Source organism: Protopterus annectens, chromosome 5.part0, assembly GCF_019279795.1.
Source record: "Protopterus annectens isolate FY-2018-M chromosome 5.part0, PAN1.0, whole genome shotgun sequence".
NCBI classification, from domain to species: domain Eukaryota; kingdom Metazoa; phylum Chordata; order Ceratodontiformes; family Protopteridae; genus Protopterus; species Protopterus annectens.
Genome location: NC_056735.1, coordinates 262,879,245 through 262,905,294, shown reverse-complemented (window position 1 = coordinate 262,905,294; position 26,050 = coordinate 262,879,245). Strand labels below are relative to the sequence as shown.

Below are 26,050 nucleotides of genomic sequence, written 5' to 3'. Positions count from 1 at the left end.
TGGCCAGTTCCAAATCCCTCAGGGCTGGAGTGAACAGCGGTTTGGCCAGCGCCAGTGTCCTTAAAAGTCTGCACAACACCCAATCCATGTCATCATCAGAAAGACTCTTGGAGGACCGAGAGGAGGGGCAGGAGATCTGACAGGTTGTAGTAGAGGTGATCTTAAAGTAGGGGAGACCAGTACCAATTCCAGGGATCGGCTCCTTAGCTCAAATTCTATCGGCACAGATAATGAAGGAGCCGATGACAGAGATTTTCCGGGCCCAGCAATCTTTAGGTCCAGAGATGCAACTTTGGTCATCTTTTTTGCTGGCTCTGATTGACCAGAAGAAGTAGATTACTTTTTTCCAGATTTGTCAGACTTCAATGAAGGAGACTTGATCAATTTTGAAGTGCCCTGACCTTCTTCTAACGCTTAAGTGAAGGGGGACTTCAGTAAACCTCTCACTATAAGCTTGTTCTTCCTTTCAAGCAGCATTCCAGAACCAAAAGAGTGGCAAATGGAACAGGATTCTTGCAGATGCAAAGCTCCTAGACAGTATACACAAACAGTGTGGTTACACTTTACACACTTTTTGAACCCAGAGGGTTTGGTTTCCTTAAGTTCCTTAGACACAATCAGTATACTAACAGACAATTATAAGAAAAATGTACAAACTACTCAACAGTCTAGTAGACAAACCAAAGCTATTACTATACTATATATCTATCGCTCTCTATATATACACACACATATATATATATATATAAACTTTTTTTTAACAAGAAGAAGAAATAACCGTAACAATTACAACAGAAGAAGGGGAAGGGGTGGCAGTTCTCTAATTGAAAATGAAGTTGCCTAATCAAAAGGGAGTGGGAAGGGAGAAAGCTAGCCCTCTAACTTAAACATACAATGGCAGCCCTCTAACTCAAACGAGCTGCCAGTTTTGGTTAGGAAGAAGTAACAGGAGCAATAATTTTCTTTACAACACTCTCTAAATTAAATGAGTGTGCAAAAAAGCAAGGTAAAGGATAGAAAGGAAAGCCCTCTAACTAGAAACGGGCTTTAAACACTAAATTTAAGCCAGAAGAGGGAGTAACACAAGCCTAATGAAGAAAAAGAATGGCCAGAAGCAAAGCAGAAGAGCAAACTCTCTAAACTAACTGTATAACTACTTAAACGTTAATTGTTAACTTATTAAACAGCCAAAACACCAACTATATTAATAATGAGTAAGAACATTTTTCAACTTAGCCAGAGCCAAAATGGAAATACCCGATCTGTTTAGTGAAAATGAGATCTGGGGAGCTTTACTAGGGCATGATGGGACAGTGATGCAGCCACGAGCCAGTGGACCACCTCGAGCTTTCGGCCGAGTCGGAAAAGAGGATTGGTTCCGAACCCAACCAGTGAAGAATGAAGGCGAGATAGGACATTACATTTACGTTTTAGTTTTATACAAGTTTAAAGTTTGATACAAGTTCAAATGTTTAAATAAATGAAACATTATTGTTCTGGTTATATTTTGTGCTTAATATTTTGTCTGTTCTTAAATTTGTGTTTGAGTGTTGGTATCCCATAATTCCACTGGAGTGGGTGAGGTTACACAATTATGTATGCAAATTTTATGTTAATCAGAGTACAGACTTTTTGGCCAGCTGCATCTACTTTTCATGGTGCTTTGTCCGATTTTTGATGTCTCCAAGTTGAGAGGTATGGACATAAAACATAGAAGACATCTTGAGACAACAGAATATGCTGGGAAAGTAAATTTGACTTGAGTTCTTCATCATTTGAATGTAAGAAAATAATTGAAAGGAAATTTTATACCTCTGTTAAAGCAGTGCCATTGGCTAGATTCTTGTTTTTTTTTTTCTTTTTTGGGAGAACAAGTTTTCAAAATGTTTTAATGTTGAAGACACAAATCCTGTAAATAAAAGTTTTGTCTTCAACACTTCAACAGCATTAACTGCAGCACTAACATAATCACTGTTGTGTTTTAGTTCATTAATAATCACACAAAAGAAGACTTGTGGTTTACTGTCTGGCAACAAATTAATAAGCAATATTAGAGATAAAATAAAAATAAAAATACACCAGTGTAATTTTGTAGTGAAGTTTTTTATTAAGATACATAGACTTTTGGCTAAACACTGATAGTAGGATGCATTCATTATAGCCAAATAGTTCTCTTGCTTAGTAAAAAAAAAAAAAATCAAAAAAGTATGCATATGCCATCAGATAAGGCCTAAATTTACAACCCAGGCCACTCTGCTTGCTATCAAAATTCATAAAATCTAAAAAAGTAATAATCAGTGATATGGAAATGTACACATTCTTGCCCTCTCTAATTTGTGGATTAGAACATTTACTTCTTTTTTTTGACTAGAAGAAACTAGCTCTCTGTAACCAGTATCCATAAACCTTTAAACCTGTTAAAATGCACTGTTACTACAAACATTGAAATTTTAGCATCCAGTGTTACAATTCATACACACGCACAAAAAAATATATCACAGCAGTCAAAACGTGAAAAAATACTTCTGGGAAAAAAAAACACTAGTTTGGCAACATTCAACAATGTAAGTATGCAAAATGGCAGCTACATATTCTGCATGAAAATACCAACAAATCTTTTAGATTTATTGAAAACTGCATTACATGCATATTACGCTAATAAAACTAGCACACATTTTACAATATGCATGGAACTGTACTAATTAAAAGGGAAAAATTAGTAAAGTAACGCATTACATAATTACAGTGATATAAATGCTGTCACGTATTAAAGTTTACCTGTGCTTGTTAATTCTTCTTTTAAAAATACCACTTCTCTAATACAAGATCCTTACTAAAATGTAACTGCTTACTTTCTACTAGGTAGGCCACTTGGGTTTGCAGAATTCCTTTTAATTAAAATAAGCAAGTTAAACTGAAGACACAGCTTTCATGTGATGAAGGATTGTCACTGTTAATTTCAAAATTTACATTTATTATCAATAAAAGGAATACTGCCTACAAAAACCTGTGGTTTACGTTACTACACACCACAAAAAATAATTCCCTAGATGGAAAAATAATCATGAACTTTTTTTTTTTTTGCTTTTAAGCTATTTTGCAGCATCCTAGAATGTGTCACCAGCTACAGTGTAGACAATTTTCTTTAGTCAATATTCAGTTCAGTCATTGCATGTGGTTAGTAAGTAGCTAACCTTCATAATGCAGACTCTTCCAGTAACAAGATGAACACTGGAACTGTAACATGAAAGCTTAATTCATCAGGTAGCTTGCTTGTTACAGCAAACACAATTAACAAGATGTGACTAGTTTTGTGTCTTTCTTTAATACAGTACAGTTCTCTTGAGAGTGATCACAGCTGATGAAGGCTTCTGTAAACTGACATTCAAAAAAGTGAAAGTCAACTCAAAATGATATATAAAAATATGATTTTATTGTTTTGCATCTAATGATAAGGAAAATCTAAGTGTTACCATTTACACAACTAATGACAAATGATAAATAAGTCATGCTTACTATAAAGACTAACACGTTATTTAAAGTGTTATATACTATCTCAAACACTTTGTTGCTTTTAAGTTGCCCATCACAGGCAGCTTTTAAGGTGCAGAAACCTGTCAAAACAAAACAAAACAAAAAAAATTACAATTTGATCTGTCAAGCAATCTTATAAATCCATTGCTCAGGCAAACATTTGTGCTACTTATCAAAGAGGCATCTGCTCGATGTAGATGTACACAAGACTTGCAAGTCTTCCTTGGTGGCTCGAACTGCCCAGTGAAAAATGAAATGTAGAAATGCCTTCAAAGCAGACTGAAGAGGATCGTACATGGTTTCTAGTAGAAGCTGGATAACCACTTAAAGAAGATACTGCACCTGAAGTAAAACACTTGTAACAATCCATCTTTTAACTTGGCTGTGAAATACAAAAGTGCACACCCTTCTATAGCTAGGTATAAAATATATCAGAAATAAAATTCGCTGTGTAAAATGTTTGCTGTGCAAACTATAAAAAACATACTGTCAAGTCTTTTTCTACAGTATTTCTTTCTGTGCACATTTCGTATATGCCTAATGCAAAGAGTCACTGTTATCTAATCCAAGCCCACTTATACTAGTTGCAGAAAGATCTTCACCATCATCATCACTGTCCAAAGATTCATCATCACTTTGCCCTGCCATCATTACTTGCTGCACAGCCAGTGTTGCGCCATCTGAAGATAAAGACTGGAGGCTGTCCATGTTCATATTAACTGGAGCTGCAATTGTCACCACAGTACCTTGAAAAAAGTGTAACCATTTTAATCAAAGCTACTAGGGATGCTGTATAAAAATAGTACAGTTATTAGTAATCATAATGTACAAGTTTAAAATGGAACACCAAGCCACTGTTTAACTCAACGGCTATAGCATTGTTATAAAATGTATTTCACAGGCAGGTTAATCCAATACTTCAATAAAGAAAAGTTTACAACAAAATTATTATAACTACTTCAGTTGGCAAATAAACATTTTTCTTATACTTCCCGTTAAAAAGCAATACTCAGCAATAACTTTCTGAAAATATATGCAGAAAAAGTCCACCTGCAGTATTTTAAAATGCCTGAAGGTAGAACAATAGTATTTCACAGGAATCAGAAGCTTAAAGATAAATATCATAGGTTCATAGGTTCATACTAGGCTATCTGCCCTGGGGCAATTATAAGCCTAGCCCGATTCTGTATGGCTTACGCCACCCCTCGATTTGAGTATACTGTGCCCTTTTTTAAGGTTTAGTTTACTGTGCCTCTGTCTAATAGTGACACAGGAGTAATCCCTGGGACAAACCTACGATCCCCCATCCACTTATCGAGATTCTTCTTGAAGAGATTCAGTGAAGTGCTCTGCCTCACATGAACTGGAATTCTATTCCAGAGCGAAGGGAGCCTCTGGGTTATGAACCTGTCCCTCCAGCAAGTTCTATTTATTTCTGTGCTGAGGTTCAAGTCCCTCGGCGTGTGGCTCTAAGGGATTTAGATTTACTGAGGTGGAGCATGTCCATTAATTCTGGATTTGACATAGCTTTGTATGTCAGGCATAGATCGCCTCAAGTAGGTGGTATGCAACTGAGTAGAGCTGGAGTTTTTAACCGAGCAGTATATGGCATCTGTTTGAGACCCTTGATCCTCTTGGTGAGATACTTTTGGGGTCTTTCTAATTGCTGCAGGTGTCGGGTAAGGTACATCCCAAAAGGGGCATTGTATTCTATGATGGGCCTGATGAGGGATGAATAAAGGCACGATTACCTCTCTTGATCTAGATGTGAAACCCTTCGTGATGAGGTGGGCTATGTAGAAGGTCTTTCTAACCACTTTGGCAATGTGGTTTTCAAAGGAGAGATTGCTATCAACTTGGGTCCCCAGGTCCCTAATAACTTTCTCTGTACTTAATGGGTTTCCGCCTATGTGGTAATTTGTGGGCACATTGTTTTGCCAAAGGGTATGACTATACATTTTTGGCATTTAGCTTTAAACCATGGCGCTGGCACCAGTTATCTGTCTCTGTGAGACCTTTTGAAGGATGTTTGTGTCAGCTGGAGAGTTGATTATGGCGCCCAGTTTGCAGTCGTCTGCGAACTTGGTGAGCCATAGTCCCCCCACGTTGCCTGTACCTCGGAAAAGTATATACCGAACAAGAGTGGTCCCAGGACAGAACCCTGTGGGACGCCACTTGTGACCGGTTTCGAGTCTGACATGGCTCCAGCAACTCTCACTCTGTGGGTTCTGTCTTTGAGCCAGTTTGCGACCCATCTTGTGACATAGGGGTTATATTTAAGCTGGATAGCTTATCTATGATGCCCGAGTGGGGTATTGTGTCAAATGCCTTTGCAAGGTCCAGATAGGCTGTGTGGACTACCTTCCCTTCATCTATGGCTTTGGTGACTGTTTCAAAGAAGTCAACTAGGTTCAAAAGGCAGGATCTGCCCTTGACAAAGCCGAACTGGGTAGGATCTAGTGTCTGTAGGTCCCCAATGTCTTTGTTTATGAGCTCCATGATGATCCTCTCCATAGCCTTGCAGACTAAGCTAGTCAGGCTTATGGGGCGATAGTTTCCAGGGTCCGTAGATGCTCCACCTTTGTGGAGTGAGACCACTGTTGCTGTACGCCATTCTGTGGGCACATATCCTGTAGTGAGGCTGAGATTGTATAGCTGTTTTATTTGAGGGATTAGTTCCTCTTGTAGTTCATGTAGGACGCAACCTGGGACGCCATCTGGTCCCATGGAAGCAGTGTTTTTTGCTTTGGAGAGGGCAACCTTCACCTGAGCATCTGAGATGTTTGGGAGGCAGCCCTCTGCCGGGATAGATATTTGCTCTTTTGGGGGGGAGGGGGGGGAGAAGTTTGCATTGAACCTGTCTGCCAGGATATTGGCGATGTCTGTGGGTTCAGTGTATTTTTTGTCGTTTAGAATCAACTCAGAACAAGTCTGGGAGTTGCATCCCAGGTTTCTAACATAACTGAAAAAGCCTTATGATTGTCTTTGGTGTCCTGTGCAATTTTTCTCTCGAAGCTGGCCTTGGAGGATTTTATGAGGGATTGTAATTTTTTGCTAGTACTGATCAGAGATGCCTTCCCTATTAGGGATTTTGCTCTATCATGTAGTAGCTTCCTCCTTCTGTTGTACAGTTTATTTATGGCAGGGGTCCACCAGACTGGACGCCTGCCTTTGGATGATTGGGTCTTGGTTTTGTTTGGGATAGCATGATCCATGCATTCCTGGAGATGTCCGTAGAATGCATTTATATGGGATTCTGCAGTTTGGGCTGTAGTTTCCACTGGCCCTGGGGCCTTGAAGGATTCCACTTCGGTTTTGAGAAGTGAGAAGTTCACTTTTGAGAAGTTTTTCACTGTGGTTTTCTGGGCTGGGGGTGGGGTCGGGATGTGGACATCCAGTGAAATTAATTTATGGTCTGATCTTACCAATGAGGGATATACTTCTGGTGTGGAGCATAGAGTCCCCATGTTGGTAATGATCAGGTCTAGTATGTTGGCCCTCTTGTGGGAGTGGTGACTAGTTGTTCCATAGCATTTGAGTTTATAATTTCCAGGAATCTTTGGGCTAAGGTGCTGGGGCTTGAGTAGTGCTTCCAGTCAATGTTTGGGTAGTTGAAGTCGCCCAATATAATGGTGTTCGGAGAGATCTTCATGTTCTCCAATGTTTTCAGGAAAGCCGAATGGGATTCCTGACTTTGAGAGGGTGGTCTGTAGGATGCTATAAACTGAAAAGCAGTCTTGCCCACTGTTAGTTGCACATGGATGGTCTCCGATACTTCGTGCAATGCCACTAACCTGGAGGTGTGGATATCCTTGATAAATATGGAAACTCCCCCTCCTTTTGTTGTTCGGTCCGGGTTTTGGGGCCGAAAAGCATGATATGAGGTATAGCCTGATAGTGCTGGGGTGCTCTCAGGAGTCTTGAACCAGGTTTCTGTCACTGCACAGATATCGATGTTCTCCATACTGAGGAGAGCTTCGAGTGCGTGCATCTTGAGGTTAAGACTTCTGGCGTTTAGCAGCATTACCCTTAGTTTCTTGTTCCTTGTGCTGTCTATGGGGGTGGGTTTGACTTTTGAGCCTTGCCTAAAAAAGGCACTATGGGGGTGGCAAGAGCCTTTGCCAATATCCAAAAGCCCAGTGGTGACAGGTGCAAGCCGTCCCTAGCGAAGCAACGTGGCTTGTCGAGCATGTCATCCCAGGCTGACAGACACTGGCTCCCCTTTGAATGACACCAAAATTTTAGCCAATTGTTAAAATCGATTATTTTGTCTTTGTACTGTGGCATCATTCTAGGTGAGGGTAAGATGCTGCTCAAGGTCAGGGTCATACCAGCCTGGGCTACATGATCAGAGAGCTCCTCTATGTCTCTTTTCATGTAGTCCAGGGAGGTACGTCTCAGGTCATTCACACCAGCATGTACAATGACGGAGTCATATTTGTATTTGCTTTGGAGTGACCTGAGTGCTTGCGTTATGTGGCGGATCCTAGTGCCCGACAGGCAGCTCACTGTGACCTTCTCTTTATTCAGCCTGGTGAGCAGGACGTCAGTGTGTCTGACAATAGAGTCACCTATAACAAGAGTATCAGGTGTGTTATTCAGCCTTAAGGGCTGTGGCTGCTTGGCACACTGACTTTGTGGGTTATGTGTTGTGTGTGTTTTGTTTTGAGGTAGCGTTTGCTTGGATGTCTGCTTTGGAGGTCTCTGTTGCTTGGGTAGATTTTTATTTAGAGCCTCCGAGTATGTTTTTGTGTATTTATGTGTTTGGTTAAGCTGATGTGGTGGGACTATGTGATACTGGAATTGTGTTGTGTGAGGTTACCTTCTCTTCCTGACTGGTTACACCAGTTTTGAGATGAGAGAGCTCAGCCTCCAGTTTGGCTAAATAGTTGCATCTCTCACATATATTTGAACCTGTTTGGAGGAGGAGAGGGTTGTCCGTGTACATGAGACAGTTGTAACATTGCCTCAAAATTCCCAGATTCACCAGCTGGACTGGAGAGGAAACCATTGACTGACCTTTGGACATGCTAGAGTAATAGGGAAACTGAATTTAAGATGGACCAATAGAGGACAGGGTAATCGTAGAGAGTATAAGAGTAAGTAGTGCTTATGGTTTAATAGTGCTACCTTGTAGGATTACTTAATTGGACCAGTGAAGGGCCTTAAAATGAGAATATGGTGTTTAAATTGAGAGATAGAGCAGTTCTAAGGGAAAAAGTGAAGAGCAGACTTTGTGGAGCCAGGAATAGTTTAAACCCAATTAGGCGGCGCTGCCCGTTGTTGCGCTATGCTCAAAGACGCGCAAAAAAAAAAAGTTTAGGTAACAAGCTCGAAACCACACCCATTTGTATTAGGAGTACAAAAACACGCAAACTAATTTTAATGTAAAACAGAAAAAAATGTTAAGGAGATATTTTGACCACCTCTGTAAAACCCCCAAAGCAAATATTCTTTTACAATCCATGTAAATAATGCACTATTTCTATCCATTAATACTTTACTACCTTGCCTTCAATACAAGCAGTCTTCTGAAAACCTCCACCTTTCCCTTCAGAGACAGCAAAAAGAAAAACTTTGACCAAGAAGGTACCAACTTTGCATGGTCACTGCCAAATTTCCAATGACTTACCCAAAGTGAGTCAGATAAATTTCTATACACTCTCAAAAAATTCAACTCTCTGTTATCAGGATTTACACTAGGCATGCCCCTTTGCAGTGCTGTAAAAAAACATACCAATACCATCTCAGCTGATCTCCAAGAAGGCTTAGTTTCTGTAATGGAAGGAATGCTTTGAGTTTTGGGGGACTTCCTACATGTGCACTTATCTACAGCTCTGTCTTTACATTTCAAGATAGAGCATACTGCGGACATTCTCCTTTAGTATAAGGCAGGCATCCCTACACCTGGATTAAGAGTTGCAAATATTCCAGGATGCCCTGTCACTCGCAACCTGCTACTGAATAAAGTAAGATTCTTTTTGATCTTTCATTAAAGATCAGCGATTCCCTCTCCTTCTCGACCTGCCACTGAATGAAGCAACTTCTATGCTGAACTGTCTACAGTACTGGTTTACAGTTTATTAATATTCTCATACCCATACTGGATAAATATTTTCAGTGTAAGTCAGGATTTTTGGTCAGGATTTCACCTCAGAATGCTTTAAAGTGAAGTAAAAAAAAAAAACTGTGGTCAGATTAAAAATATTCTGAATAATCTCAGGACTGTACACCCCTGTCAAACATTGAACTGAATATAACAAGGTAGTCCTCAAATCCTCAAAATCAAGCATTATCTGTTGGCTAACCTTAAGCATTTCTATGAGAAAGGAAGGCCAAAAGGCAGAAGTGGAAATAAATGTGAAACTCATGGCAAACTGCTGTCTCCTCTAATGCTTCAACCAGTACTCAAACCTTTAACTATACTGTACCCTGTACTCATGATAGCCCATAACACAATACACCTTACCATACAGCTTTATTTTGCCTTTCATTAAGAGACATTGGCAATGTATACATGAATCAAGTAGGCAATTCAGAGACTTAAAAAACCCTTAAACCCTGACCCCTATATAAATCTAAGTGTTAATATATGAACATTAGCTATTCAGATTTAACACAGTTCCATTAAAATACTGGAATAATGTTATTTTTTAAAATGTACTTAACTTTTACTTGCTTATCTTCTTTAAATATCTTTACATGCATTTTAAATGTAAATATACAAGTTAGCAGTATGTTTTTTTTTTCCTTCAGGGACAGTTTTTCTCTTGTAGGTATTTTTATTTTTACTAGCATGACACCAGATATATCTGCGGGTTGTGGTAAAAGTCCACATTAATCACGGTAGTAGTCATTCATTTTTTTTTCACTTTTTATAATTACAGTGATTGTGTGTGGGGGGGTGTTACTGAGTGAGAGCAGTAAATTGCAATGCATTACTGATGTCATTAGAGTGATGGAGGAGTTGCAGTAGGTATTACCGTGATTGTATGTGGGGGGGTGCCGCTAACTGAAAGCAGTAAATTGCAATGCATTACTGTGGCCATTATTAATGATGGGGCATGCAGTAGATGACAGTATCAAAATGAAATGTTACCTTGGCCATTATAGCAACCAAGGTGGGATGTGTAGCAATGAATAACAAAAGCAAACTGAAATATATTAATATGGCCATTCTTTCAGTATTTTCATGATCACAGGGATGATCCCTAAAAAGCAGCAATGTCGTCTTTAATAATTAAGAACTTGTGTTTGTATCCTCACAGCCAAATTTTTCTGTTCAGGTATATTTATTTTCAATGGCAGAACAGTAGATTCTTCCTTTAATTACAACACGACTCCCTGCATATGACAAAACTGTGTTAAGGCTAAATTTTCAAACAAATATTCTGACCTACAGATGATTGCATATAGTAAGCTGTTATTTCCAAAGACAGAAAACCAGGTGTGGACAGATCTAAGCCAGAATTCTGAAGGCATTAGCTACAATAATTTTTATTCCTCCTCTACAAAACTTAAATGCTACATCTGTCATTCATCCAATACACATTTTACCACAATCGGAGAAAATTCTGGAAAAAGTAGAGTCACATCAAATTACATATCCTGTTAAGTTTCATCCAACATGAATTTAGTAAGTTGGCAGAGTACTTCTAATGTAAATCTCCATCTACAATAATACAGAAATCAGTAACTTAACAGTGGTGGTACTACTGACACAAGTAAGGCATTTAACTCTTTCTCTCATCCAGTCTCTTAAAAGAATTATATCTACAAAGTTTTGATAAGATTGTTCCACAATTTTCATAGCATTTGTGCAAAAGTTTAATATATATTCTTGTCAAAGATACCGCACATGCTAATGTTCATATGAAATGAGAAGAAAAACTTCATACTTTTAGAATCTGTCATTTTATGTTAAAGCAATGTGTACATTTTTCTGTTCTAATGTGTGTACATATTCGAGATTCTGATGTCTGATTTCTCTACATGCTAATGCAATCATTACTTCCGTGGTGGTGCAGCAGTAGCGTTGCTGCCTCACAGCAAGAGGTTCTTCCGTTCGATTCTTGGCTTGGGTTGGGAGTGCCTTCTGCGTGGAGTCTGCATGTCCTCCCTGTGGTCGAGTGGGCGTTTGAAAGACATGCGTTGAATGGGCGTGCCTTCGTTGAAGTTTGGGTGTCGGGCTGGCAACTCGACACCATAAAAACCAACTGCCAATCATTATTGGTCCGGAGCTCCGCTGTGGCGACCCCTAACCGGGAAAAGCCGAAAGACAAACAACAACATGCTAATGCAATCATTCAGCTATACACACTGTCATCCTGAAAAAAAGCAAAACTAAGCATGTTTGTTGGGAACCAAATGAAATATTACAACAAATTTCTTAGAAAATACGTCATGACCCTTAGTTACAGAATGCACTGTGCTGGCAGTTCCAAGTATCAAATCAATTACAAAATGTCATCTTCAACAATAGCTCATGAGTCTAAACTGGGGGAAAGGATATGAATCCTGTGACAAAAAAAAAAAATCAGGAGTAATACTCAGATTTTATTTTTATTTCTGAGATAATGACAACTCAGTAAAGAAGCATATAAACCTTTATTTTACACTGCCTACTGCACAGAAGTTCAACACAGTACCACAGAATAAACTGAGAATAATGTAAAGTGTTAGTGACAATGAAGGCATTTGGATGACTGCATATGGAACCTATGTACAAGAGGCTATAGCTTAGTCCATCTTTCAGATTCATTACAAACCTTACAGGCAGTAGTAAAAGGGTACTCAGTTATAAAGTGCACTTGTCTGACATTCTACCCTTAGGGATTTCAAAGTAAAACACTGAAGCTTCCTCACTTTAGTTGCTCCAAACTATGGCACTTTAGCTATGGCATGTTGCAAAACACACACACACACACACACACACACACACACACACACACACACACACACACACACACACACACACACACAACACTGTTTACTCATGATGCATGACTGTTCAGGAAAGATACGTTATTACTTATAAATTGAAGAAAGAAGTTCAACAAATTACCACAAATGGAAAGCAGGAGCAATGCAAAATATCAGACTGTTACAATGAAGGCATATGGACACCTGTATCTGGAAACACGGTATAAAAGGCCAGTCCCCTTCTGAGATTACATGATGAAATTTTCAGGAAGTAAGAGCAGGGTATTTAGTTAAAAAATGCATTCTTTTTTTACCCTTCTGCTTCAGTCTTTCTGACTACCCTGGTGCCCCTTTCCATTGCTATGTCTACTAAATTCTTCTACTGCCACTGGGCTATCGCTCTTTTAAGGCTGGGGCTGGCATGGACTCTTGGAGGCATCCTGGGGTATCATACTACTGACTGCTCCCACAGGGAGATTTTATTTTTTTTTTTTATCACCTACTCCCTTGGTACCCCCTCCCTCCCCTATGTTCACCTATTATAACCAAGGGCTATTCCCCTCTATGGACCACGCATCTCTGCAGGGAACCCCTAAATTAATGCTCTCTCCCCTGGGATGGGCAAGCCCAGCCCTCCATACCAGTGTCTCATATGTCCAAGTGGCTATAATCGATCCAAGTTGTCTGTAATTAGGGCTTTATCCCTCTATCCCATGGAGCTGGTAAAATGCACCTAACTTTGAGGGCACTTGCCACAGTGAACGAAGAGTGGAATGGATGCCAGACACAGCAAAATAGATATAAAACGGCGTAATACATTTTATGTCTTAACATTGTGCTTTCACCAGTTTTAACATTATTATATAAAACTGGAGACTATAGTCCGATGATGCAAAATTGTAGCCAATGTTCCATGGCAAATTTGTTTTTTCTTATAAAAATGCAATGCATTAACATAATTTGGCCATTTCTAACTAGGATGATATAACTAAAAATAATGACAAGTTAGGTGCATTCTAATGTAGTTAAGTGTCAAATTTGTAAGTTGGTGACACAGACTATACATTGTGATGCTGATAAAGCCATTCATGAGGTTTTGTTTAGATTAATTTGTAAAACTATGAATTAATGCATCAACAAGTAAGTGCTACCTAGTTAAAACAACAAGGAAACAAAGTTATAGTTTGTAAACACTTAAAGGATATAGCCCATTGTCTGCTTGACATCTTGCAGTGCAGAACAATGAAGTATATGGGGCGATGTAACACATTTAAGCTGTATTATTATGCATGTTGCTTCTATGAATAAATTAGGAGACATTAAAATGAATCAGCACTAATTTTACAACACCATATGTTAATTTGTTAAAATAAAAAAGAGTGGCATTATGCCTTAAGTATCTTAACACTTTACTACTGAAAAAATGAAGTGTGGCCAATGAATCAATACAAAAGCAGTGGATTTTCCAAATCACTCCTTACAATGCAGGTTTTGCTGAGAAGTCAGAGATGCAGTTACTTATTTATTTATTTTATTTTACAGTGTTTACTGGGATAGTCCGACTGGCTATATGTTCATTTTCAGCAGAGGCCTGGGGAGAAAAGCTCCAATAGACAATATTACAAAGATTACACAACAAGTTAGATACACAGAAAATATAATACAAGGAGTTCATGTACAATGGTTTAGTAATGTTCCCAATAGGGACTCACAATTTACATGGTCTGACACATTAAAGCAAAATTTCTTTCATTATATTTTTTAAGATTCCACTTTTATTTTTGTGTTTTCTCATATGGTTGTTTGGTTGTCTATTTATTCAAGTGTTTGTTTGGCATTAATTATGTTTGAATCCAATTCAGTAAACAGACTGCTTGATGTCTTCAAGATACAACAGCTCATGAAGTAGAATTTGAATTTTCAATATAGACTCCAACAATGGGATGACTCTGGAAGCAGCTGACTTGTGAAGTACAGAAAATATTAACATGGCTACACCACATATAATTAAAGAATTTAAAGAGCATTTCTTTGTCATGAAAAACAACTAAATGACTAACTATAAGAACATGTAGATGAATATGCAGAAATGCAGATCTCATGACCAGGACTTCACATTGATAAAACTCTGGCAGGAGATTTTACTGAGTAGGAGCTTAATTTTAAAGTGCAGAGGCCAAAATTAACATCTGACTGTACTTGGGGTTAGTTATTAATTCTTACAGAATGTGCTGCTAGACAGCATGCTAAACTGGTTAGTCACGTTATGGAACTGTAGAAGGAGTTAAAATATGTCACACATGCGGATCCTTTTTTTTTTAATAAATGAAAACAAGCCATATTGACACAGCTCCAATTCCAAGTATTTTACATCACAGACTGTATTGACACAATTTTAGTTGCAAACACTATACATCACTTCAACCCAATCACTTGTCAGTCAAACATTACATAGCTCATTCAAATCCTAACTTCTTGTAAACCTCACTCCTCCCCTGTATAGACTCTTCCCACAGTTCCCATTTTTTCTATGGAATTTGCTCCTACCCTTTTCTAAAGATCCCATTCCAGTTGTGTTCTCTGTTATTTCTTAGAATATTTTCTGCTGCTTTATGAATATAATATTCTGTATGATTACTGCTATTCTCCTTAAAGGTCTGCATCCAAAATGCCAATCTCTCCTTCTTTCTTGAGCTTCCCCCACATTTCATCATAAACTCTTTCCACTCTGAATTATAGTTTTCTGCTTGTGCTATGTGCCTTAACTGTGTTGCTCTGAAAAACCTCTTCAAATTGGGTAATCCCAATCCGTCCTGTTCTAGTGTTAGAATAAACTAATCCCACTTGACTCTTGCTGTCTTCCCCTCCAAGATAAAATCCTTCAACTCTTTATTAACTGTTAACCACAACTTCTCTTCTCGTTGACAAAAACATGCCTGACCTGTGTACAAGACTAAAGGGACTAAAAACATTTTAACTGCTTGTATCTTACTACTGATATTGATATAACACAGTTTCCATTTTCTCAGTTTTGTATTACCTTTTGTTTAGTCTCTTCCCACATATCCTTAGCTGCCACACCGGAATCATTCTTAATCCATACTCCTAAATACTTCATTTATCATGTCCCCATAAATATGGATTTTGCTGAACAAATTTGTATGTGGGTACTTAATTTATCACTACTGCCTTTGTTTTAGCTTCATTAATTTTGTATTCTGAAAAGCTTTGAAACTGTCTCAATATGTTCCACAGCACTCTAATGTCCCTTTCAGGTTTTGTCAGGTGTAAAATAATGTCATCTGCAAACAGAGCCAGCTTTTCTTGACCTATCCAGGCATGTCTAAGGGTCAGCTCCCGGTGTTTTCTCCTGTCTACCTGATGAATCTGGGCATCTTGGGGCAAAGTAGCAATTGCCTCATGCACACAGACAACCCTCTCCTCCTGCCACCCAACAACTACAGCCTGTGAGAGATGCACTTATATAGCCAAACTGGAAGCAAAGCTCTCTTCACCAAAGTCTGGATTAGAGAGTCAAGAGGAGAAGGTAAACACTTGCACCACACCACACTCATCACATAGTCCCTCAAAACCTAAACCACCAAAACACACACACAGAAACACAAAACACACACCTACATTCGTGGAGACTCTTAAAAAAAATCTACCCAAGCAACAGGGACCTCCAAAGCAGAAAAGCAAGCAACCTCCACCCCCCCCAACACAACCCAAATGACACATAGCCCACAAACTCAGTGTGCCACTCAAACACAGCCCATAAGGCATAACAACGTACCTAACACTCTAGTCATAGGTGACTCTATAGTCAGGCACACTGATGTTCCACTCACCAGGCTAAACAAGGAGAAAGTTACTGTCAGCTGCCAGGATCCGCCACATAACGCATGCACTCAGGTCACTCCACAACAAGTACAAATATGATTCTGTCATTGTCCGTGTTGGTGTGAATGACCTGAGACGTACCTCCCTGGACTACATGAAAAGAGACATGGAGGAGCTGTCCAATCTTGTAGCCCAGGCAGGTATGACCCTAGCCATGAGTAGCATCCTGCCATCACCCAGAAGGATACCACAGTACAACGACAAAATGATTGACTTCAACAATTGGCTAAGCTTCTGGTGTCATTCTAAGGGGATCCAGTATCTGTCTACCTGGGATGACATGATCGACAAACCACGATGCTTTGCCAGAGATGGCCTGCACCTGTCGCCCTTGGGATTCCAGATACTGGCTAAGGCTCTTGCCACCCCTATAGTGCCTTTTTTAGGCAAGATTCAAATGACAAATTCACCACCGTAACAGGTACAAGCAAGCAAAATCTGAGGGTAATGCTACTTAATGCTAGAAGCCTAAACCTCAAAATGCACTCACTCGAGGCACTCCTTAAAATGGAGAACATCAACATCTGTGCGTGACTGAGACCTGGTTCAAGGCTCCATAGAGCACCCCTGCATTACCAGGCTATAATTCATACCACAACTTTAGGCCACCTAACCTGGACCGAAGCACTAAAGGCAGAGGTGTGTCCATATTCATTAAGGATATCCGCACCTGCAGACTAGTTGCTCAGCATAATGCATCCGAGATTATCCAAGTGCAACTAACTCTGGGCAAGACTGCAATCCAAATTGTAGTTTGCTACAGATCCCCCACCATGCCCCCAGGATTCCCACTCCTCATTTCTTGATACACTGGAAAATATTAGGATACAACCTAACACCCTAATAAAGGGCGATTTCAACTACCCCACCATTAACTGGGAAAACTACTCATGTACCAACTCTTGTGCTCAACGTTTTCTGGAATTCATAAATTCCAATGCCTTGGATCAACTTATCCACACCCCCACCAGGGGCAGCAATATCCTAGACCTGGTCATTACCAAGATGGGCAACCGGTGTTCCACACCAGAGGTCAGTTACTCGTTGGTCAGATCCGACCACAAGCAAATCACCCTAGACATCCACTTCCCACCCCCACCTCCCATTAGGGAAACCACCGTAAAAAATGTCTTCAAAGCCAACTTCACGCTTCTTAAGACAGAAGTGGCAAACTTCACGACACCCATACTGACAGACAACAGAGGTATGATTGCTGAGTCCTATACAATTGCACTTTATAAGCACTTACACAAGTGCATGGATCGTGCAATCCCTAACAGAACCAAGATGCTACCCTCCAAAAAAAAGGAAGCCAATCTGGTGATCCCCTGCTATAAACAAACTGTACAAAAGAAGAAAGAAACTGTTGCAGAAAACAGTAAAATCCCATGATTGGAGAAACTCCGTGGTCAGCCTCAGTGAGAAGCTGAGATCCCTTATAAAATCCTCCAAAGCTAGTTACGAAAACAAAATCGCCACTGATTCTAAAGACAACCACAAAGCATTCTATAGCTATGTCAAGAATCTCAATGGCAACACTCAGATCTGCTCTGAGTTACAGCACAATGGCACTAAATATACAGAACCAACTGATATTGCCAACATCCTGGCAGGTAGGTTCAGTGCTAACTTTACCCCTCTCTCATCCCCTAAAGGGCCCATCTCTATACCGGAAGAATGCAACGTTCCTGTAATCACGGCTGCACAGGTAAAAAACATACTCTCCAAAGCCAAGAACACAGCATCCATGGGGCCTGACAACATCCCAGGCTGCGTTCTACATGAACTACAGAATGAACTGGCACCCCACCTAAGTACCATGTTCGATCATAGCCTTACCTCAAGCTTTGTGCCCACTGAATGGCGCAGAACAACGGTTATCCCACTCCACAAAGGGGGAGCCACCACCGACCCTGGGAACTACCACCCTATTAGCCTGATGAGCCTGGTCTGCATGGTCTGCAAAGCTATGGAATGTATCATCATGGAACTTATAAACAATGACACTGGTAATCTCCAAACTCGGGACCCTACCCAGTTTGGGTTTGTAAAAGGCAGATCATGTCTCCTAAACCTGATAGACTTCTTTGAAGTCATCACCAAAGCCATAGATGAGGGTAAGGTGGTTCACACCGCCTATCTAGATCTCGCCAAGGCTTTTGACACCATCCCCCAATCTGGAATTATAGATAAACTAACTAAACTAGGCATAAATCCCTATGTCACAAGATGGGTTGCCAACTGGCTCATTGACAGAACTCACAATGTGAAAGTAGCAGACTCTAAATCCAACTTCAGACCAGTGACAAGTAGAGTACCACAGGGTTCAGTCCTAGGTCCTCTCCTGTTTGGTATCTACTTCTCTGAAGTACAGGCTAACACAGAAGGTCTTTGGCTAACAAAGTTCGCAGATGACTGCAAACTAGGAGCCATAATCAAAACTCCTAATGAGGTGGACATCCTACAAAAGGGCCTCACTGAGACAGATGCCTGGTGTCAAACCCAGCCTCAAGTTCAATGCCAAAAAGTGCATTGTCATCCCTTTTGGTAAAAACTCTGTACCCATGAACTACTACATAGATAAGAGACCTTGAAACACAGGTGGACAGTAGTCTCTCCTTTGATAATCACATCGCCACAGTAGTCAGGAAATCCTTCTACGTGGCACACCTCATCACAAAAGGTTTCTCATCCAGGAAAAAAGAGGTCATTGTAGACCCATTATAGAGTACAACACCCCTTTTGGTATGTACCTCACAAGACATCTACAACAAATGGAAAGGCCACAGAAATACCTCACAAAGAGGATTACCGGCCTCAAACAGATGCTCTACGCAGACCGTCTCAAAAAACTCCAGCTTTACTCTGTCGCATATCTCCTACTCAGAGGTGATTTCTGCCTAACATACAAAGCTATGTCAAACCCAGAGCTGTTGGACATGCTCCACATAAAGAAATCCCAATCCCTCCGAGCTACACGCCCTAGGGACCTAAACCTTGTCACCACAATGCTGGAGGGATAGATTGCTGTCCCAGGGACTTCCCATACTCTGGAACAAACTGTCTATCTACATCAAACAAAGCTCCTCATTAGCACTCTTCAAGAAAAATCTTGATGCTTGGATGGGCGATAGGAAATTCACCCCGGGGATCACTTCTGTGGCTCTGCTTGACAGTGGCACAGGAAAATAATTTTCTTGGGTGGCAAAAGCCAGGGTACCATTTGGCTAGGCTTATATAGGCCCTAGGGCCAATAGCCTAGTACCTACCTATGAACCATACCAAGTCCCTTATTTTCTTTGCCAATGGTTCAAAATATAATGCAAATAACAAAAGGGAGAGAGAAGACACCCCCCCCAGAGATTATCAGAGAGGACCCCATCCATTTTAATTTTCACCTCCAACTCCTCAAATATCCTCCTAATCAACCTTATAATTTTCTCGGGAATGCAAATACTTCCATTGCTCTGCTCAAAAAGTCTCAGCTTACTCTGTCAAATGTTTTCCCTGCATTAAGACCCACCAACAACTGTGGTATTTTTTTACTTTCCGCTTCCCTCTAGATCACCAGAGTTCTGTTAATGTTGTCAAATGTTTGCCTCCCCTCCCCTCCCCAAAGCCACACTGATCCATATCTATCAATTTTGGCATCATTCTTGAAATTCTTTTAGCTACTATTGATAATCACTTTATAATCATGGTTTAGTATTGAAATTGGCCGGTATGAAGCTGGATCTGATGGCTCTTTAGCCTCTTTAGGTATCATTACAGCTACCACTGCTTTCTTCCAGAATGTTAGTACTGTTCTTCCTCTTAAAATACTGTTAAACAAAACCTTCCAGATCCTTATCAGTTGTTTTCATTCCCAGCATCCAAACTTCCACAGGAATACTGTCTGTTCCTGGGGACTTTCCTGTAGATTGGCTATGCATCACCATTTTTATCTCATCTCCTGCTATCCTGATAGGAATTGAACATTCTCTATCTCTAACCTTGGCATATTTAATTCTTCTATACACATTTCCGTTTGTACCTATTCTTGATTTCCATACTTCTATGCTTTGTACACGCTTTTAAAGCATTTCCAAAGTATTTCTAATACTTCTACAGGATCCCTTCATATCTTCCTTGTTATAGGCTCCCCAAGCTTGGTGACAGCCCTTTCTATTTTCTGTTGCCTGAGTCCTTGTGCTATAAGTGTTTGTGCTCTAGAATTATTATCAAAAATCAGCTGCTTAACAGCAATGTTTCTAAACGAATGCACATTATACAGGTAATCCCTTATTTTCCATTTAGCATTCTGCAGCTGTTCCTCTTCATGTTCTGAGAGATTCCCCCTATTTTGCAATACTTTAACATTTGTCAGTCCCTCTAAACAATTAAGGTTACTTCTTAACCATAACTCCCTTTCTTTTATTTCCACCCTATTTTTAAACTCCACTTTAATGTTATCCCACTACCTAGCTACATAGTTGTGTACTAGGCTAATGGCCCTGGAGCCTTTACAAGCCTAACCCCCAAAAAAATTGCCCAGGCACCGTGCCACCCGATGTTAGTTCACTGCCCATATCCAGTAGGGCAACTGGACTGATCCCTGGAGTGTCTTCAGAAGAAATTTTTATCTTCTCTAGTAGATCCTGAATAATTTTCACTATTCATTATTTAAATTCCTCTCTTTCTAACAGATAGGTGGGAAAGTGCCAGTGTCTCATTTTATTCCATTACCTTGTGTTTTTATTTTAGCTATTTTTGGTGCATGATCTGAAAGTAGTTATTGGGTGCATATCAAGACCTTCAATTAAATGCACATGTTCCTGTGAAATGTAAATCCTGTCTAGGCTAGCCCAGTTTTTGCATCTTGGGGAATAATAAGCTCCATTATAGCAGTTTTTAGTGGAATATAAATACATATTAGTGTAATCCTCCTCCCTTGCCAGTAGCCCCTTAGTACTACAAATCTACCATCATTGCCTTTTGTATCCTCTTTTATTACTATTGGAGCTCCTCTTGGCAATTAATATACGTACTTATCTCTTCCTTTGCCCCAGGTATTCCACTGAAAAAACATCCTGAAAATCTTTCTTTATCAAATTCACATATTCAGTTCTTTCCAAATGTGGCTCCTGTAGTATAGCTATCTGGACTCTACATTTTTAATATAGTTCGCGACTCTTACTTTTTTGTATTTATCTGTGAGACCATTCATGTTTAAAGACATTAGAAGAAAAAGCATCATATTCTTGAGAAATTATTCCCATCTTTTATGTATAACAGCTTTTCTGTTAAATGCTTAGTTACAGGTTTTGTTTTGCATGATACACTGTTTAGTGGGTTGATCTTTTACACAACTGTTTCTTGTCATATTCATTTGAGCCTATGTCACATCTTACACAACTTTTTGTTTTATTGAAAGCCCTCAAACAAAAAAACAGACACACCCCAATACTCCCTAAAACCTAACTTAATAATCACTCACAAAACTATGTACATTTTCAGATACTGAAGTTTACCTTTCTAATAGGAGCAAATGTTCCAAACTGACAGACACATTCATAGACTTGAGATAACCTAAAAGAAAGGTTATCCATGCTAAGATGCACGGTGCAGCCTGTCCTTCTACTAAGTGCTGTCTGGTTTTATCTTATCTTTACAGCTCTCTTAGCTGGGGAAACACTTGGATGCTTTCAGAGAATATTATCTCCTAGTTCCCAAAGATGAAACACCACAGGCCACTGGAAAATCCATTTAGTTCATTCCACTTCACAAAGACAGTAAAGGTTAAGAGCTTTCATCCAACAATATTAGGACTTCATCAGAACACCTCATTCTTACAACCCAACTCTTTTATACAACCCAATTACATAACTGATCAGCACAATCCATCAATTAACAATTACTACATTACCATTTAAAGTTTAAAATCAAATCATTACTGATAAAATTAAAAACTAAGCTAAAAATAACTATCCCAAAATATACTTTAACTTGAGTATTATCTCCTAGCCATTTCTCTTTATCAGACTGTCTCCTACAGATATGAGAACCAGATACAAAATTGCTAAGTATACATTTATTTACTAGAAAAAAGACTTAAAACATTCAACATCTGTTTTCATTTACTTGCTTTCTCTTAGAGCTTTTTAGACCAAGGTTAGGGTCTTAATCCAGTCATTCTCCATCTTTCTCTGCAAGAATGACAAAAAAACACACTAATTTTTCTTTGGGCGTGCTCTTTTAACCAAATTTTCTTTCCTTTTTTTTTTTAATTTTTTTTACAGTGCAGTGCCTACATTTCTTAAAACTGAACAAGGTGAAAAAGATAAGGGAGAAAGAAAAAAGAAAACAGGGGCACCTATTTACATTAGTATCCCTGTTACACTTAACAACTGAGAACATTTTACTTTATAGCTTGCAAATAGAATCATGCACTATTAAAACAGTACCATTAAGAAACAAAAATTATGTTTCACTTACAGTCAACTTTCTCCCTCCTCTTCCCCTCTCCTAAGTATTTTTCCAAACATTAAAGATATGAAGTAGGGATAATGCTTTAGAGTCTCCTACAAGTTTAACAACGTCCTAAAGTCCAATTTTTCCAGATTTCTTTGTTCTGTCATGTTTCACAAATATAATTATTGCTTTGTAATCCCACATTTGTTAATTTCCAAGTTACTGGTTTTATTCCTGCCCATCTCCATTTCCCAAATCCTGCCTCTGCTTCATTTCCAATGTACTCTCGATTCTTCTAGTCGACTCTTGTTTTTTTTCACTTCTCACACTCGTTTTCCATTGAAATGCTGGAAAAGGTTTCACTGGAACAGTCTCTGTGTTCTTTACTACCAGAAGAAAGTACAGTTGTGTACACTTACCATAACTGTAGATGTTCGAGTGTATTCACTGTTGCAGTCATCACATTTGGGTTATCCCTGCCAGGGTAGCCCTCAGTCGGCCTGAATACCAGAGGCTTAGTATTTCTGCGTCAGCTGCTGTTGCTCCAGGACTGACGTCAGGTCATCAGTGGTATAAAAACAGGCAGCCGACGCCATTACATCAGTTTTTCTTACCCTGTCAGGAGCCCCCAATAATGAGCTAGGTTATGGTGGAGGAACACCACCAGTAGAAAGTAAATACCAAAAATGCCTTGTAAGGAGAGAGAGAGAGACAAGGGGGTGGAGGGAGGGAAACTAGGACTGCAACAGTGAATACACTCGAACATCTACATTTATGGTAAGTGTACACAACTGTACTACGTTCTTCATGTTTCACTGTTGCAGTCATCACATTTGGGTTGATTCCCAAAGCTGAAGATAAGGGTGGAGGCAGTCAAGAAGACTGAGGGCTGCTAGGATGTCCTGCAAGAATGCAGTGGCAAAACCTGCCCTGGATATGGAGAAGATAGACAGGTGGTAATGCTTGCTGAAGGTATGAACAGATGTCCATGTTGCAGCCTCCAGGATGTCCTTGGTGGGGACCCCACTGAGGAAAGCAGCACATGTGGAAGTTGCTCTGGTTGAATGTGTCCTGACCCCCTTGGGGGGAGGTTTTCCATGCTGCTTGTAGAAGAAATGGATGAATGTGCTATCCATTTGGAAATTGTTTGTTTGGATATGGCCTTGCCCTCTGCTCCTGCAGCGAAGCTGACAAGCATTTGATCAATTTTTCTAAAAGAATTAGTACTGTCTAGATAGAATCTCAGCTGTCTGTGCACATCTAAAGAGTACAGAATCCTTTCCCCCTTGTTTTGTGGGTTAGGGAAAAAGGTGGGCAAATGAATGGATTGGTTGCGAGCCACACTGGACACCACTTTTGGCATGAAGGATGGGTTAGTCCTGAGGGAGACCCTGTCAGCATGGAAAATGAAGAATGGTTCTACAGCCATAAGTGCTTGTAGCTCTTCTAGCTGAGGTGATGGCCAGATGCAAGGCTGTCTTCCAAGAGAGAAATTTTAACTCTGCTAAAGCTGCAGGTTCAAAGGGGGGCAGGGTGAGCTTTTCCAATACAAAGTTTAGGTCCCAAGCTGGGGTAGGAGCTTTTCTGGCTGGCCTCAAGTTGTTAGCCACTCTTAGGAACTGTTTGACGAGAGGGTGCAAGAAAAGAGGTGGCTCTGTGCTGACATGAGCAGAGATGGCAGAGGCATGAATTTTAATAGAAGAGAAGGATAGACCCTATGTAGTAGGTCTGCTAGGTAATCCAGGATGAGAGGTAGGGAGGGCTATGCCGTTCTGGCTCCCTTAGCCTGGATTCAGGTGCAAAACCTTTTCCACTTGTCAGCATAAGACTTTCTAGTGCTGGGGCATCTAGCCTCATGTATAACATCTAGAACTTGTTTGCTTAGACTGGCAGCTTGAGGGAAGGACATGGAATAAGCCAGGCTGTCAGACTTTGGGTCTGCAATTGGGGATGCATGAATTCTCCATTCCTCTAGGTCAGGAGTGTTGGGATCTGAGGTAGGTGCCATGGTGGCAGGGATGACAGGCTGCACAGCAGTGGGTACCAGTGCTGTTGTGGCCGGTCTGGGGCAATCAGGATTGTCCTCGGTTTTTCCTCCCTTATTTTGAGCAGTACCCTTGAAATGAGTGGTAGAGGCAGAAATGCATAGACCGAATTACCTTCTGGAAGAACAGGGAATCCACTTTCCAGACCTTGCTGTAAGATTCCCTTATGCAGAATTTGCTAAGCTGATGACTGGAGTGGGAGGCAAAGAGGTCTACCTTCGGGGTGCCCCATTTCTGGGTTAAAAGGGTGAAGGTTCTGCAGTCTAGCTGCCACTCATGTGGGTCTATCAGGTTTCTGCTTAGGTTGTCTGCCAGAGAGTTTAGGGAGCCTGGCAGGAATTGTACTAACAGGTGTAGTTGCATGGCTGAGGCTGTGTGCCAAAGGGTCATGGCGAGCCTGCAGAGAGGATAAGAGCGAGTCCCTCCCTGCTTGTTGATGTACCACATCACCGTGGTGCTGTCTGTTTTGATCAGTAGAGGCCCCGGGGAGAGTAGGGGTATGAAAGCTGTCAGGGTGTGCTGAACAGCTAGCATCTCTTTTTAGTTGATGTGCAGATGCATTTGATTTGGGCTCCACTGGCCCTGAATGCACCTGCCATCCAGGTATGTACCCAAGGCATAGTCTGATGCGTCTGTGTTGAGAGTCTGGGCGGCATGGGGTAGTGAGAAGGGAAGTCCCTTGTTGTGGTAACATGCTGCTGCCCACCAAAGAAAATCTTTCCTTAGACAAGGTATCATTGGTATAAGAGTTTCCAGGTCTTGAGAGTGCTGACACCAAAGGCTTTTTAGCTGCCATTGTAGTTTCCTCACATCCAGTCTGGCATATGGAATGAATAGAATGCAAGAAGCGATGACCCCCCAGAGCTTGCAGGATTTTCCTTGCAGATAACTGGGTTCTGGTGGCTAGTTGAGAGAAGTAGGTTGTCAGATAGGCTTGTTTTTCTGGTATAAGGAATGCCATCTGAGATGCTGTGTCCAGGCTTGTACAATTTTTTTGTGTGGGGACTACTTTTGATTTATTTTCGTTGATAGTGTACCCCAGGGAGGTCAGTAGGTCCTTTACAAAGGTCAGGTGCTTTAGCAGCTTTTCCTGTCTGCCTGAATCATACAGTCATATAAGTATGGGTAAATTTGAATATTTCTTTGTCTGCAAAAAGCAATGGCGGGAGCCAGACATTTTGTGAAAACTCTGGGAG

At 40.3% G+C, this 26,050-nt stretch overlaps 1 protein-coding gene across 2 annotated transcripts in view; it reads right to left on the bottom strand.

Annotated features, from left to right (window-relative positions):
- Positions 1–2,084: 2,084 nt before the first annotated feature.
- Positions 2,085–26,050, bottom strand: part of PKNOX1 (PBX/knotted 1 homeobox 1) — a 1,629,974-nt gene continuing 1,606,008 nt past the window's right edge. For both annotated transcript variants that reach the window (XM_044072234.1, XM_044072235.1), the window contains one exon: positions 2,085–4,280. In XM_044072234.1, the coding sequence (XP_043928169.1) occupies positions 4,072–4,280 (209 nt within the window). In that variant the 3' untranslated portion in view covers positions 2,085–4,071. The remainder of the gene's footprint in view (positions 4,281–26,050) is intronic.